Source organism: Condylura cristata, unplaced genomic scaffold (genome assembly GCF_000260355.1).
Source record: "Condylura cristata isolate star-nosed mole 26May11 unplaced genomic scaffold, ConCri1.0 scaffold00004, whole genome shotgun sequence".
Classification (NCBI taxonomy): Eukaryota; Metazoa; Chordata; class Mammalia; order Eulipotyphla; family Talpidae; genus Condylura; species Condylura cristata.
Window position 1 is genome coordinate 68,939,464 of NW_004567105.1, and position 15,426 is coordinate 68,954,889.

The 15,426-nt window shown below is 39.6% G+C and overlaps 1 protein-coding gene across 1 annotated transcript in view; it reads right to left on the reverse strand.

Moving 5' to 3' along the window:
* Window positions 1-15,426, reverse strand: part of STAC (SH3 and cysteine rich domain) — a 106,379-nt gene that overhangs the window by 42,117 nt on the left and 48,836 nt on the right. Inside the window, exon 3 of the mRNA XM_004676329.2 lies at window positions 118-218. Within this exon, the coding sequence (XP_004676386.1) occupies window positions 118-218 (101 nt within the window). The remainder of the gene's footprint in view (window positions 1-117; window positions 219-15,426) is intronic.

Consider the following 15,426-nt stretch of genomic DNA (forward strand, 5'->3'; position numbering starts at 1 on the left):
TCCTGGAGTCCAGCTCTCAGGATGCCATAAGGAAGGAGATTTGATGGAGTTATCACATCTCAGAAAGAAAATGTCCTGTGCAGGGGTTCCTGGGCCTCTCCTGGCATCAGCTCTTACCAGTTTGCCCATGCACCGCTGGGGTGCCAGGCCATCCATGCACTTGTGGTGGATGCTCATTTTACAGGCTTTGCAGCGCAGCCCATGCTTAGCAGTTGTTCCTGACAGACACACAATAAGTTTTGGTTAATAAAAAACCTATATTAAATCACTGAAATAGTTACTTCCATGACTTGGGTAATTCCTTTCCATGACTTTTGCATGATTAAAGAAATACTTATTTATTTATGCATATAAGAACTGGGGTGTAGGCCAGAGGTGTGGGGATGAGAGGATTCACCAGAGAAAGAGTGGGGAGCAGAACAGACAGAGCTGCCGAAAGACACTGCTGAGGGGAGCAGTGGGTGTGACAGGCGAGGTCTGCTGGGCCATATGGTAGGATCCCTGGCCAGAGATGGAACTCGTGCTGCAGTGGCTGGCAATAGCTTGATGGCGCTGGGACTTTAACCCCTCTATCATCAGGGAGGCCCCTGCATGCTGTTTTTCAAAATGGACAAAAATGTTATGGTAGATTCCCCCACAGTCCCATATTTTCTACCTAAGGTATGAGATTTAGTTTCCCTCAGTCTTATTCATTACTCCAAGAAAAACTTCAGCCTCTTTATATTCTTTGTGCTCTCAATTCAAGGCAGTAAATTCTTTCTTTGTTCTCCATGTCCTGCATGTATTTCTGTATATCTGTTTGATATGTTGTACTCAGTGCAAATCCTGGATTTTACCCATTGTTACCTGAATCGTAACCACAATCTGACTTTTGAAAAAACTCCCAGGGGGATGCCCCAATAATGGGGGACATCACAGTCTGTGAGTAGGGATGATGCAAGTACAATGTCAGGGACAGGGTGCCCAGTCAGACACTAGCTCCTGCCTGGAGAAAGAGGATGAGCAGGGCCCTCCCTAATGGCACAATGGATTGGGGTGCAGTGCTATGAAGCTGGCCACAGCTGTTTCAGCATGAGTTAGGCCCCTGGCCAGGGAGGTGACCCACATGGCCCAGCAGACCTCTCCTGCCTCACCTGCAGCTCCCCTCAGCAGTGTCTTTCAGTAGATCTGTCTGTTCTGTTCCCCCCTCTGTCTCTAGTGAATCCTCTCACCCCCATACCTCCAGCCTGTACTCCAGTTCTGTGTGCATAGATAAATTTAAAAAAAAAAAATGTAAAGGATGAGCAGATGGAACGGCAGTGGAGCCATTGCTGCAGTGAGTCCTTGGCTTCCTAGGCTGCCTACCATGACGCAGTGAGAAGGAAGACAGAGGATAAAAGGGGGAAGAGGCTGGAGGGCACACAGGAGCACCCTTGCAACTTTCTGTCGCACCAGCCAAAGGCAGAAGCATGGAGGAGGCACTGGGGGGATGTATGGAGGGCAGCTGTGGGCAGCTTTACGATGAACCACTTTACAAAGATGGTTTTGTGAAATGAAGAAAATGTTAAAATAGGATGTTTTCTGTCTCCATTTAGTTAGGGACAAGAGAATGCAGGACCAGAGGTGCTGCGGCATACCAAGGTGTGTCCCCAAGAAGCCCTATAAAATAAGTGTCCACATGGGCCTTGCAGCTCTTAGATGACCAAGCATATCAATCATGTTAAATAAAGGAGGGGCAGGGTGGGAAATTAGAGGGAGGATTTCTTTATGGTGCTGAGTCACGATTGGTTCATGGCCACTCCTCCTCTGTGTCTAGGGAAGGCTGGGGATGAGTTCTTCTTTCTCGTTGTACTTAGAAGGGACTCAAGGAGGTTATTTTAAAAGCTTGGGTAGACTCTGTGACATACACAGCTGTGGTCACGCCCATGCTTGGGGAAGTATAAAGACGAGCGATGTGGGTGACCCGTAGTCCTGTCAGACTGCTGAGGAGAGATAGCCATGGAGGCAGAGCTGGCGTCCTGTGGGTGAGATGTGCCTCAGGTGGAATACTGCCTAAGCAGACCATCTGCAGAGGCCGCTGGATGCCCTAAATTACAGAGGAGGCCTGTGAATTAACATGACTATATATGATGAGACATGAGACCCCAGATCGCACACTGCAATCAGAGAGGAATACAGACACAAAAGGAGGATGTTCCAAGTTGATAGCTAAAACCCACCCTCTTCTCCACTATTGCATCTACATTCAAGCCATCCCTATTCCTTGTATGGACTAATTCTTACTTAAACTGTCTTTATCTGTTTTTGCATTTCTCCAATATGTGTATGGTTGGTGATCAGAGTAATATTTTAAATATTCCCCAAATACAGACAATGATATAAACAAACATTACCACAAAAACGGATCAAAAGACCTTCATCTCTGGTCAAGCTTTCTTGTTCATTATCCTTTAGCCACATAACTCCTTCAAGCCTTAAATCCACAAACTCTCAATCCCTCAGGGTCTTATGTATGCTACCCTAGATCTCTTGTCATGTCCTTTTCACAAACTTTCCCTGATTGTTGTCTTTCATAGCTTTTATCATAATTACTATCTATTTGAGAATTTGTGTTCATCTGCCTTTCCCTCTAGACTGTGAACTCATTGAGGCCAAGGACTCTGTCTCATCATTTGTACTGTATTCCTAGCTCTGTGCATGATGCTCAATCAGTGTGTGTTAAATAAAGAGACGAGAATTCTTTTAGAGTCACACATCTATTAAAACAGTAGTTATTGATTTTGGGATAATTCATGGAAGTTGATTCATTGATGGTGTAAAAATGAGATTCAAGAACTGACAAAAAGATGTGAAGAACATCTAGCTGTTATTTTATTTTATAAATGAGAAAGTTAAGGGTTCAAGCAGTACAATGATTTGCCCCAAGTCAGAGCCTAGTTTCATCCTGTCACTGCTTTAGCCAATCAATTTTTCTTCATTATTTGGCTTGTTCAACTTACATAAGATGCAGTTGGGAATAATTAAATGATGAAAGAAGGAGTATAAGAAACTGACATTGAGTTGGAGAAGGCAATAGGTAAACTTTTGACTAAAGACCTAGAAACCTTTCAGGAGGTATTACTCAAAAATATCCTCCAGGAAGGCATTATTTAACACAAAGTATGTTTGCTGTTATAACCAAAGAAAGTCAAAGTGACATATAAACACACCATAAATTATGGGCTATGTGTGCTGGATCATAAATACTAGTTAGAAAGTCTCTTTCTTTTTGAAAATAACCACTTAGCTGAAAGACTACAATGCTTTGAAAAGACTGCAGCTTGAAAGCAATCACTTATTTTTCATTTTCAAATTAGAGTATGCTCTTTGTGCCTTCTGTGAGAATGTAAGCAAAGCTTCAAAGAAGAAAGTTATTTCATTGTGTACTGACTCTAAAATAGCAGCATTATATTTTAAGGTATGTTTTCCTTCAGACCTGAATACCGTAACTTTGGTTTTTCCTTGTCTTTTCTAATATACTCCACTATTTTGTATGAGTCAGACCACCAACAATTATTTGGTTTTAGGTGTTCCATTTTCTGCTGTGGAATAACAAAAGTGATTGAAGAGGAAAACTTGTATTCCAAGGCTTCAGAGAATAGCCCAAAGGAATAAATCACATCACAGTAGTGGCACTAGTTTACTATAGCATGATATGTAGATGCTATGTCCTCACTTGTTATACTACTAGTAACCTCTATCACAAAGGCATTGATGAATATGATTTTATGCCTCAGTAGAATGGAAAAGCATGATTTGAAATTCAATTTGGTCACATGCTGTCTGTTTCAACAAGAAAATCACTAACATTGCTAGGACTCTCAGCTGTTTCATCATCCTTTGGAATACTTTTACCTACTCTGCAACAATAATAGTCACAGCATGTGCAAGGATGGTTTCATGTATTTACATTTTTAAAAAAGTTTAATTTACATTATTAACATCATTTTGTTCAATGCACGCTTTCTCCTCCCAGGTGCAGTCCCTGTAAAATTCCCACCACCAATTCATTCACGCTATAGTCCCTTGTGTAAAAATATATTCCCTCCCCTGGTTTTACCCTTTTCCCTCTGCTTCCTCTGCAGAGTGTATCTGATTAATAGTTGTCTATTAATTTTGTTTTTAAATTTATTATAATTATTTATTTATGGTCCTTTATTTGGTTACCCTACATTCCTCCTATGAGTGAAACTACCCAATAGTGTTCTTTTTCCTTCTGGCTTATTGCACTGAGCACAATCCCTTCCAGCTCCATTCATGTTGGTGTTAATGGCATATATTTTTTTATTGCCAAATAGTATTCCATTGTGTGTATATACCTCATCTTCTTGTTCTAGTCATCTATTTTTGGGCATTTAGGTTGTTTCCACATCTTACCTATTGTAAACTGTGCTATAATAAACATAGGAGAGCAGGCATCCCTGTTAAAGTAATGTTTTTTTTTGTATCATTTGGGTAGATTCCTAGAAGTGGGATTGTTGGGTCATATGGAATCTCCATTTTTAGTAGTCTGAGAGCTACCACACAGCTTTCCATAATGGTTAGACCAGTTTTGTGCTTGTATTCTTGGAAACATAAAGATGTTTCAGAGATTTTGAGTACCCATGGTCAGTCTTCTACTTACTGAAACCAAAACTGAACTAAGATTATGGTCTAAGACAAATATATATATATATATATACCCAAATAATAAGGTTACTGGGAGGAACAAGAAAGTAGGATAGACTTTAACATTTTTTTTTGAAGATAGAAAACAACTATAGGTTTTGTAAGAAATTTAACAAAGATTGTTTTCCCAATAGCATCTTGGAAACTAGGTCATAATATCATGGTGTTTCCAAAACTGTGGTATTTCAAAACTCTGACAGAAAATAATTTCCAACCCAGGATTTTATACCCAGCAAGTTAACTAGAAGTATCAAGGCTGGATAAACATGTATTCATATTTTCCAGGTTTTAGAAAGATTACTTTCCACATACCCTTAGAAATCTCCTGAAGAATGTATCTTTGAAAGGGAAGGAAATAAATGAAGAAAAAAAAATTAGTAAATCCAGTGTATAATGGAAGTAACTAATACTGAAGAAAGGTAACCAACACAGAGGAAAGGTAAGTCTCACAACTCTGCATAGTGTCAGATAGGAGCTGCAAGATAAAGTAAGGCAGTAAACTTGGAAAGAGAATAAAGCGTAAAAGTTCATTGGTGCTTTTGAGATTTGGATATTAAAATTGATAGGACATTTGGCAGATATGGGAGACATGAAAAGGTAACTACGGGTACATAAAAAGTTAAGAAAGTGAAAAAGGCAGTTTCTAGTTTGAGAAAATACAAAATTTGTACAAGGGAAGAAATGTAATCATAATACAATAATTGAGTTATAAGTTAGCAATAGTCAAAATTGTCTGTAAATTGGTTATCTAGTGAACAAAATTTTGGTAAAACTCCTTGAAGAGACAAGAGGCATAAATATAATGAACTCTCTGAGGAAGGTGAGGGCAAGGAAGGAGGGAACACAGAGGGAATGCTGGAGGAATCAGAGCTGAACCCTCACCATCTACAGCAGGAAGCCAATAGACATTAGTCAGTTTGGGTCAGAAAGCACGGCATTTAGAAATATTGAAACAAATGCCCAAAGAAACAAAGAGGGTAAAAGTGGTGGTTGGCTTTGAGAAGTGAGTCAGACTCCATTGGCAGACTCCATTGTACTATTTCCAGTGCTACCAGTACCTTCTTCAAGTGGCTCTCAATTCTACGGTGAGGTGATGAAAGAAAAGTAAAAAAGGAAGTTAGAAACTCCTTGGAATAAGGTGGTCCTTGACATAAGAAAATATTGGGAAAACATGGGGGTCAAATCATATTAGGCTTCCATTCATCCCTGGGATTTAAACTCTGGGCTAACTCTAGGATAGTTTTATTAGTTATAGTTGAAACTTGTTAAGGATGTTAGTTATGATATTCAGTTGGAGATGGAATGGCTCGTAAACCCATAGAACACTGATTAACTGTCATACAGTGGATTATTTTATATGCATGATGTGTATCATTTCCACTATGGATAGGCGAACTGTCTATAGAAAACAAAGTACTGAAGCCTTAATGAATGAAGATGTGTGTACACTGATGTCAAGAGAAAATATTAAAGGTTTTTCTCACTATAGGTGGCCAAATGACAGTCTCCTTTTTTATTTTTAAATGATTTTGTTGTCTTATATTCATAAGAAACCAGACTCATTTTGATAAAATTTTGCCATCATGACATTGTTAACCCTTAACCAAATTCATATAATATCAAAGTTAAAAGATAGAACAGTGGTTTACAATTGAGGCCACTTACTTATAGAAACAATATGGTGAGTGAGTAAAAATATACGTGTGTAAGAAAAGATATACAGTCATAATATAACATTTAAATCAACAAAGAACAATTATTTATAGTTGTTAACTAATAGTTTGCTTACAGAATTGTACAACCATAGAATTACATACAATTCATTTTGATTAACAATAATATAAATTAGCTAATAAAAGACTGTTCACTATGACTTGTGAACAAGCTTTAAAAATTCTAGAACTGTTAATTATTTCTTGGAATACATACAAGATCTATAAGTGATTCCAAGGTAAATACAGGTAAGACAGTTAAAGACTTTTCATACTCTATTTTTATGGTTTAGCTTTCGGGCTGGCCTCAACTTCCGTGAGGACAGGCCAAGTCTGGGATCCTTGTATCAAGACAGAAAGAGCCTAGAGAGTGTGAAAAGCCCATGTCACAGAAAGGACTCAAAGCCAGAAAGATGAGAACAAAAGCAAAGGCAATTTTTCAATGTCTGGAGAGACCAAAGTCACTTAAGGACTAGAAACTATGCATGTTGTAGTAGTAAGGGTTACAGAGTTTTTAAACTAAAGGCTGCAACAAAAACTCAGGCATTATAATGCAGCCAGCATTGTTCGTGAGCCCTTACCTTGCGTATACATCAACATAAGGAATAAAGCAGAATTATGTGGGGATCAGTTAAGAAGCCCTCCACAATAGGACCCCTACCTACTTTCCTTGATGTATTTTCACCTGCATCAGCTTGATATCGCCTTGGTTTCCCAGATCATTTGTGGTGCCTGGCCAGGTTGGTTGACTCATAGCTGAGGGAGGCTGCCACACTGCCTTTCTTACTCATCTTCTTCAAGCCCTTTATAGTCTTTTTCAAAGCTCCCTGTACACAAACCTGCCTTTCTTTCACAATGACGGGACCTTGCCACTCTCCTCTGTTTCTTCATTGTTCCCAGAAGACCTTTCCCAATAGGCCTTTGAGAGGTACAGTGGTTTATTCAGCTTGGAACCTGTACAGCTAGGAAAGTGCTCAACACAAAATAATACAAAGTACATATTGTCTGTGGAGTGAACAGCCTATACCAACAGGGCCTGGAGAAGTGCAGAGTGCTGAGGTCTACTCCGATGCCATGAAAAGAGCTAGTTTTTCCCCTTGTGCCTTCTGACTCCTAGGGCTTGTGTGACAATTGGCAAACTTTGCCTATGGGCTTCCACTTCACAGTCTTTCTTTTCACACCAGTGTTCCAATGTGACTGCATCTTTGTCTACTGGGACCTAGGACTCTTCAAATTTCTGGGCGACCCTATAGGTAGGCCCGATATTATCCCAAGAAATGTCTGCCTATCCTAGGAAACCATGGGAAAGCTGGTTCTGGGAATCATTCCCTTCGTCTCTGACTGGCTCTTCGTAACCTTCTTAAAGCAGATGTTTACATCTGGACCAGAATTAAGTTTATTGTGCCCCTTAACTCTTGTGATTTTATCGGTGGACTCCTCACAGCTAATAGCTTCTACTGGCTTCTACTTCCCGCATCTTATGAGTTCCCATGTGTCTTCCCAGATAAGCTAATACAGCTTCTTTTTATTCTTAGTTACACCCTGACAGATGCCTTAGATCTCCATTATTGCATTTACCTCATATATATAACTCAGAAGTGCCTGCCACGCAATACCTAAACATACCTAATTATAGGCGTGCATAAGAATAACATTTATCCACGGTTTCATGTACTGATTCAGTAAAGAAAAAAAAAAAACAAAAAACAAAGAACAACCAACTGGCTTCAAACATATAAATGATGACCTGAATTACATGTGGAGTTTGATTTCTGGGAAAGGAATACATAAATTCTGTATCTTCAGTCCCTAATTAAAAACCTGTGGCTTTAAAATCTAAGCAATCAGAATAATTTACAGAAGTCAATGACATTTCATAATGTAATTAAAAATAATACATACAGAACACAGAATGTATTTCCACCACTTTTATAAGCGTGTACTCTTTGATGCGAAGTAATGATGTGGAGACAATTTCTAAGATTCTGAAGCCACATTCATTCAGCCAAGTCAAATGGCATTAGAGGATGATACTACCCCTTCTTATGTGAATAAAGAATTATTTGAAAGAAAAACAAATGAAAGGAAAACGAGTAGAACTAATATTGAAGGAGTTTGTCAGTGGATATACAAACACACAGATACACACACACAAACACACTGAAGGAGTCAGAGACTCGAATCCATACCCTGGTTTTATGGGGAGGAAAGGAAGCAGGAATGAATTAAAAATTACTGGGCTCGGGCCCTCCCTGGTGGCGCAGCGGATTAAAGCACTGCACTAAGAAGCTTAAGCCAATTCTGCATGAGTTTGATCCCCGCCTGCCCCAGAGGTGACCACAAGGTGCAGCAGACCTCTCCTGCTCCCCTCAGCAGAGTACTTCATAGATCTGCCTGTTCTGCTCCCCACTCTGTCCCTGGTGAATCCTCTCACCGCCCCTGAGCCTCTGGCCTGTACCCCAGTTCTGTATGAATAAATAAATAAATCTTTAAAAAAATACTGGGCTCTTGTACAACATATTATGACATTTCCTGGATTAATAAATATTACCTGATAGATGCAAAACATTATTTTAACTGGAGGAGGCAGGGGTAACTGGAAACTTCACTGGAAAAGAATGTGCAAATGTTGAGTTGGGGTGAGTAAGTAAACCTTTAAGCTGTGGGAGTTAGTACTGGAGCATTCCTTCTCATGTTTGTATTTCCATGGTCATGTGAGTTGGGAACTTTTGTTCCATCCACTTTATAAATAGTGAACTGAGGTTGAGGGATGTGTAGCTAGTGGGGACGGAAGCAGGACTGGGGTTCAGGTCTTTGTAACTTGGACACCAGCTCTCTGGCCTCTTCCCCTGGCTGTCTGCCAGCCACTGGTACTCTAGCAAATCTCTGCTCCAATGCAGTTCAGATTTGTTCCAATGAAACGGTAAGGGTAAACTTAGAAAGGTACTCTGGTCTGTTCAACTTTGGCTGTCTATGATCATGATGACCTAGAGGAGGTATGTACCCACAGGGGATGGAAATGGGGTTGGAGAGATGGGAGTGAGCAAGGAATTTCTAGGCATCAAATGTTTTCCTGAAAGAAAACATAAATCTTAAACAAAAATTACTGGGCTCTTGTACAACATATTATGACATTTCCTGGATTAATAAATATTACCTGATAGATGCAAAATATTATTTTAACTGGAGGAGGCAGGGACTGTGACTGTTCCTAACCCTCTTCAGAAGATGCCTTTTGATCTCATTTGTGGTGTGTTATACCTGGGTTTTCATAGTTAACAATGTGAACAGGAATTTTCAGGAGGAGCTTGTCACCGTGGAGATACAGGGGACACACCAGACACGTGTAAGGGATTGCAAGCTCTGCTGCTCTAGCACCTTGTGCAGGTCTTTGAAAACTTGCAGAGAGAAAGTGTGGGAAGTGAGGAATCTTCCCACTGCAGACTCTCTTGCCAAGCCCTCCAAGCTGATGATTACTCACACGATCAATAATGCATTAGCAGTCAGGGCTGCAAGTGCATTAGCCAACATAAGCATACACTGCTGTTCTATTTTTGATATGTACTTATTCAGAGACTTTTTATTTTTTTCAAAGTGACATTGATGTCATAAACGACTTTAATAAAATCTGTGTTCTCATTTGGCTGATTCTTTTAAAGGAAGTATGGAGCCAGGCCAGGGTAGAGAAGTACAGAGGTATGAATATGGAAGCGTAGAGGCAGGACAGCTGTTTTTTAACTTATTCAAACTTCCCTGCATCTACTGTATTATATTTGCATGTTTCAGTCTGGATATATCTTATGGGCATGCACATATCCCACAAAGACATTGTGGTGGCATAGAAAATGTTGATGCTGGAGCGTCTGAAGGTTCAGACATGAGTCCTTGGCTCTGACCTTGGATAAGGCACTTGATCGTGGAGCCTCAGTCTTCCCATCTGAGAAAGGTGTCAGGAACACAGAGTGGGAAAACCAAGGGGCTATTTCTTTCTTTTTCTTTAAAAAAATATTTATTATTTATGCACACAAGAACTGGGGTACAGGCCAGGGATGCAGGGGGTGAGAGGATTCACCAAAGACAGAGTGGGGAGCAGAACAGGCAGACTGACTGAAACATGCTGCTGCAGGGAGCAGCAGGCAGGTCAGGAGAGGTCTGCTGTGCCATGTGGGTCAACTCCCTGGCTGGGGATTGAACTCATGCTGCACTGGCTTTGGATAACTTCATCGTGCTGTGCTTTAACTCATTGGGCCACCAGGGCTCTTTCTTTGGAAATTGTAACTCAACAGGCAACACGTGTGGTGATGTGGGCAGGCAGTGCATAATCCGCAGCTCTGAATAGTGACTGTCTCTGACGTCATCATTTCCAGATTTCTTTATGTTGAACTGGACATGTCAAACTGAGGAATGGATGAGGCATAACACAGAGCACAGTCTGTTTATCTTATTTTACTCTCCTGCATGTATCACATCCAGGTCCCATTCTTGCTTCTCAATTTACAAACAAGTTTCTCTTTTTGAACACAAATATGGTATAAAATGTGAAGGGAATGTATTATTTCTACAGATTATTCCTTAGTTCTTTTATAAATATTCACATATTTTATAAAAATATATTTAAAATACAGGCTGTATTTTATTTACTATATTTATATGCTATAAATATAAATCATATATAATGTATCTACAAATATAGATAATATGTAATTAAAATATAGTATAGTTATGTGTATAAATATATTAAATGATATTTAAATACTTACATATAATAATGTACAATGATTAGATTTTATTTAGGTATTAATGTGATGGGTTAACAGTTTTAGGACCACTAACAACTGGAGGCAAGCCAAACTGCTGAAAGAGAAGAAGAATATTTTCTTAGCGTGGGTTAGCTATTTATGTGTATGAAGCTGATCCCTCAGATAACTAGAAAAACAGGTATACCTCATTTCATTGTGTTTCATTTAATTGTGCTCACAGGTATTGTAATTTTTATGAATTGAAGTTTGTGGTAAAAAGATTGCTATTTGCTGAAGGCTCAGATGATAGTTTTGTTTTTAGCAATGAAGTATCTTTAAATTAGGTATTTCTATTTTTTCCACAATGCTGTTGCTCAGTGAATAGATGATAGTATAGTGTAAACATATCTTTTATATACACTGGGAAATAAAACAAAATTTGTGTAGCTCCCTTTAGGGTGACATTCACTCTGTTTTGATAGTGTGAAATGAAAGCTGTGCTGTCCCTGATGTATGCCTTGATGTTTGCAGTGCCAAGTTGGGCCTCCTTCTAGAGAGTTCTTCCAGCCATCTATATCAAAGGGTAAGCTGAGAAAGGTCTGAGAATGGGAGAGAATATTTACAAAAGCATGCACAAAGCAAAGCAGAAATGAATGGGCGTGCCTTCTCATTGGCATCATGGCAAAATGGGCAGTTGGGCCACTGGACTTCACATTTCAGACCAGATTAGCCCTTGGGATGCTCAGCACGGATGGTGGGCAGGCTATCAGAAGTGAGGATTCAATTCTATCAGCACAGGGGGGATTCCTTTGCACTCATTTGCTACTTCGACTTTAGGGAAATGGGGGATTAAGAAGAGGTTGAGGCCTGGAGAGGACCAGGGAGCTTAGCCTTCCCTGAAGGAGGGAGAGGGGAACAGAATGTATCTGGGGTCAGTTGCTCCCACCCCGAACATGCCACCGGCAGTCTTTCTATGACATTCACAACAGCATGAAAAATGCCATCTTGTCATCTGGTATAGTATTTTTAAAACGAATCTTGATAGGTTAATTAAGTAAAGACATGATTATCAGAAAAGGCAGAGAGGTACCAGCGCCTCTGAAAAACAACTACATTCAAAGGACCTGGAGACGCTGACAGCAGAGTGGAGGATCTCTCAGAAGATGCTGCAGTTAAATGTTCTTTTTTTATTATTATTATTTTATAACAGTTTATTTTTACTAAATGTTCTTTTAAAAAAAAAAAAAATCAGGGCCAGAGAAGGTTTTCTGTGCAGAGTAGCTAGTAAGTCTTTTAGGCTCTTTGCTCCTCATTTACCCTGACCAGTGCTATATTGGCAACAGCAGGCCTGCTTCTACCTTAGGTCTTGTTCTGTTTGTTCCCATCATTTGGATTGCTCCTTTCACAGAGTTTGCTCACCTTATCCAAGCCTTGCTCATCTCTCAACATTGCTTCCTGTGACCTCAAGTGAAACTGCAAGCTACCCTTTGCTTCTGTACTTGTTTTCTGCTTTTCTGCTTCCATTGTTTATATTTCCCTATCAATAATCATAGAAAATCTGCCCATTCACTCACCTATCCATCCATCCATCCATCCATCCATCCATCCATCCATCCATCCATCCATCCATCCATCCATCCATCCATCCGTCCATCTATCCATCATCTCCCCAACTAAAATATCAACTCCACAAGGCCAACGATCTTTGCCAACCTTGCACACAGATGCATATCCAAGACCTTAGGACCTATACATAATTTTGTGTGAATGCCGTACTTGAGTGTGAAAGAAGATAAGGATGTTACTACTACTCAACATGCTATAATTAAATAAGAAAAGAAAACTATGTGTTGAAATAATGCCAATTTTCTCCAAATAGTTCTGCAAATTTACCAGAATTCCAGTTCAAATCTCAATGGGATTTGGGTGGGGGACTTTACAGAATGATTCTAAAATTAAGCTGGAGAGTAAATGCTTGAGACTAACAAAACATTTTTGAAAAAGAATCTATTACAAACCATGATAAATTAAACCATGAGATTATTGGTGCTAGGCAATTAGAAGAACCAATAAAGTGAATTGAGAACCTAAAAATATGCTTAAGTATCTTTAGGACGTTCTGTCAACCTGGACAGAACTGGAGGCGATGGTGCTAAGCAAGTCAGTCAGGAGGAGAAAGAAAATGCCAGATGGCTTCATCTAGAGGTGGAACAGAGAGAAACAAAATATAAAGCCAAGTAAGGCCAAGCCAGTAGTAAGGCCTATAGATCTGACTGTAAATAGGCCTACAGACCAAGCCAGTAGTAAGGCCTACCGGACAGGGAGGGAGGAAGAAGGGCAGAGTGAAGGGCTCAGGGACTGTGGCTGAGGACATGGCACCGTGGTGGTGGGTGTGGTAACAACACCTGAAGGGTGCGATCCTGCACCTCAAAATCACAGTGTTGTAAACCAGTGTTACCTTAATAAAAAAAAAATTAATGTTTTATAAAAGTGACTTTCAAATAAGCAGTAAAAAAATGAATTATTTAACAAATGCCGGTGAATCATTTGTTAAATTGTTTTGGGGAAATGCCAGGTATATAATTTGTGGCATATTCTGAAATAGTTTATATGGCTGAAAAAACTTACGTACAAGTTAAACTATTATAATAACTGAAGATAGTAAATGTACTAGCTTATTTATTGTTGAGTAGGTGCATGATTTTATGAAAGAAAACAATATAAATATTGAGGAAATACTGATCTAAGATTGAGATACAATTATGCACTAGTACAAAATTGAAAGGCAGATTGAAATATTGTTGAAAATGTTTGCCTTAGATAGTTAGGTTATTATGTTGCATTACACAATATTTGCAAACATTTCATTTGTTCTTACAAAATAAGAACATTTCTTACAAATTAAAAGCAAAAGATAAATGAACTGACAGTTATATGGTTCAAGGACACTAAGTGAAAGATCTTACAAGAAATAGGCATTGAAAGATTAAACATTTAATAGATGGTATATGGGCAGAAGACCTTAGTAGACATGTCTCTAAAGAAGACACTCAGATGGCCTACATGCATGTGGAAAAAATGCTCAACACCACTTATCACCAGGGAAATGCAACCAAAACCACAATGAGGTACGATATCACGCCTGTGAGAATGGCTTTTAGCCATTAGACCAGAAGCAGTAAGTGTTGGCAAAGACTTGGAGACAAAGGAACTCTTGTACACTATTGGTGGGGACTTAAATTGGTGGAGTATGGATGCCCCTCAAAAAAAAAAAAAAAAAAAAAAAGGAAATAGCATCTGATTCAGTGCCATAGCACTTCTAAGTACTTACACAAAGAATATGACACCATGGATATGCAAAGATTTACACCCTCCCAGCTCACAGAATCATTATACACAATAACAAAGTCATGGGACCAACCTACATGGGATTGATAGGCAGCTGGAGAAAGAAGTGGTAACATATATGCATGGAATATTATTCAGCTATTTAAAAAAGATAAAATAGTCCTTTTGGGGCAAAATGGATGGATCTTGAGGTGAGAGTGTTAAATGAAATAAGTCAGAAAGTGAAAGGTAGTTAAAAATTGTTTCATTCGGCCCTCCCTGGTGGCGCAGCGGGTTAAAGCACTGCACTGAGAAGCTAAAGCCACTTCCGCATGAGTTCGAATCCCGCCAGCTCCAGAGGAGAACACATGGCGTGGCAGACCTCTCCTGACCCACCTGCTGCTCCCCTCAGCAGTGTACTTCGTAGACCTGCCTGTTCTGCTCCCCACTCTGTCTCTGGTGAAGCCAGAGCCCCTGAGCCTCTGGCCTGTACCCCAGTTCTGTATGTACAAATAAATAAATCTTAAAAAAAAAAATGGTTTCATTCAGCAGTGGGACATAAAATAACCAAAGAAAACACACTGGCAAAGCACAAAGAAATGAATTCTTGGACTCTGTGGTTATCAGAGGGTTGGGGTAGGGAGAGAAGGAGGGAGTAGGGAGGGAAGGAAGAGCTAGGGAGGGGAGGTGAGGGGGTATTGGCACTGGGGCTTTGGTGGCGGATGACTGAAGCTCATGTCCCTTTGGAGGTACGAAGTTGTATCCCAGACTAAATAGTTGTGCCAACGATTGGCAATTTGTAAAAATGGCAGACCATTATTAAAGGACTGGAAACAAAAAATAATAAGCCATCCATTTCTCTCTATCAGATGTTTAAAAATAAAAAAAATAAAAAAGGTAACTGTCAGGAATAGATGTGGGTTAAGAGCACTTTTGCACATGGATCTGTGACAGGTAGCCCA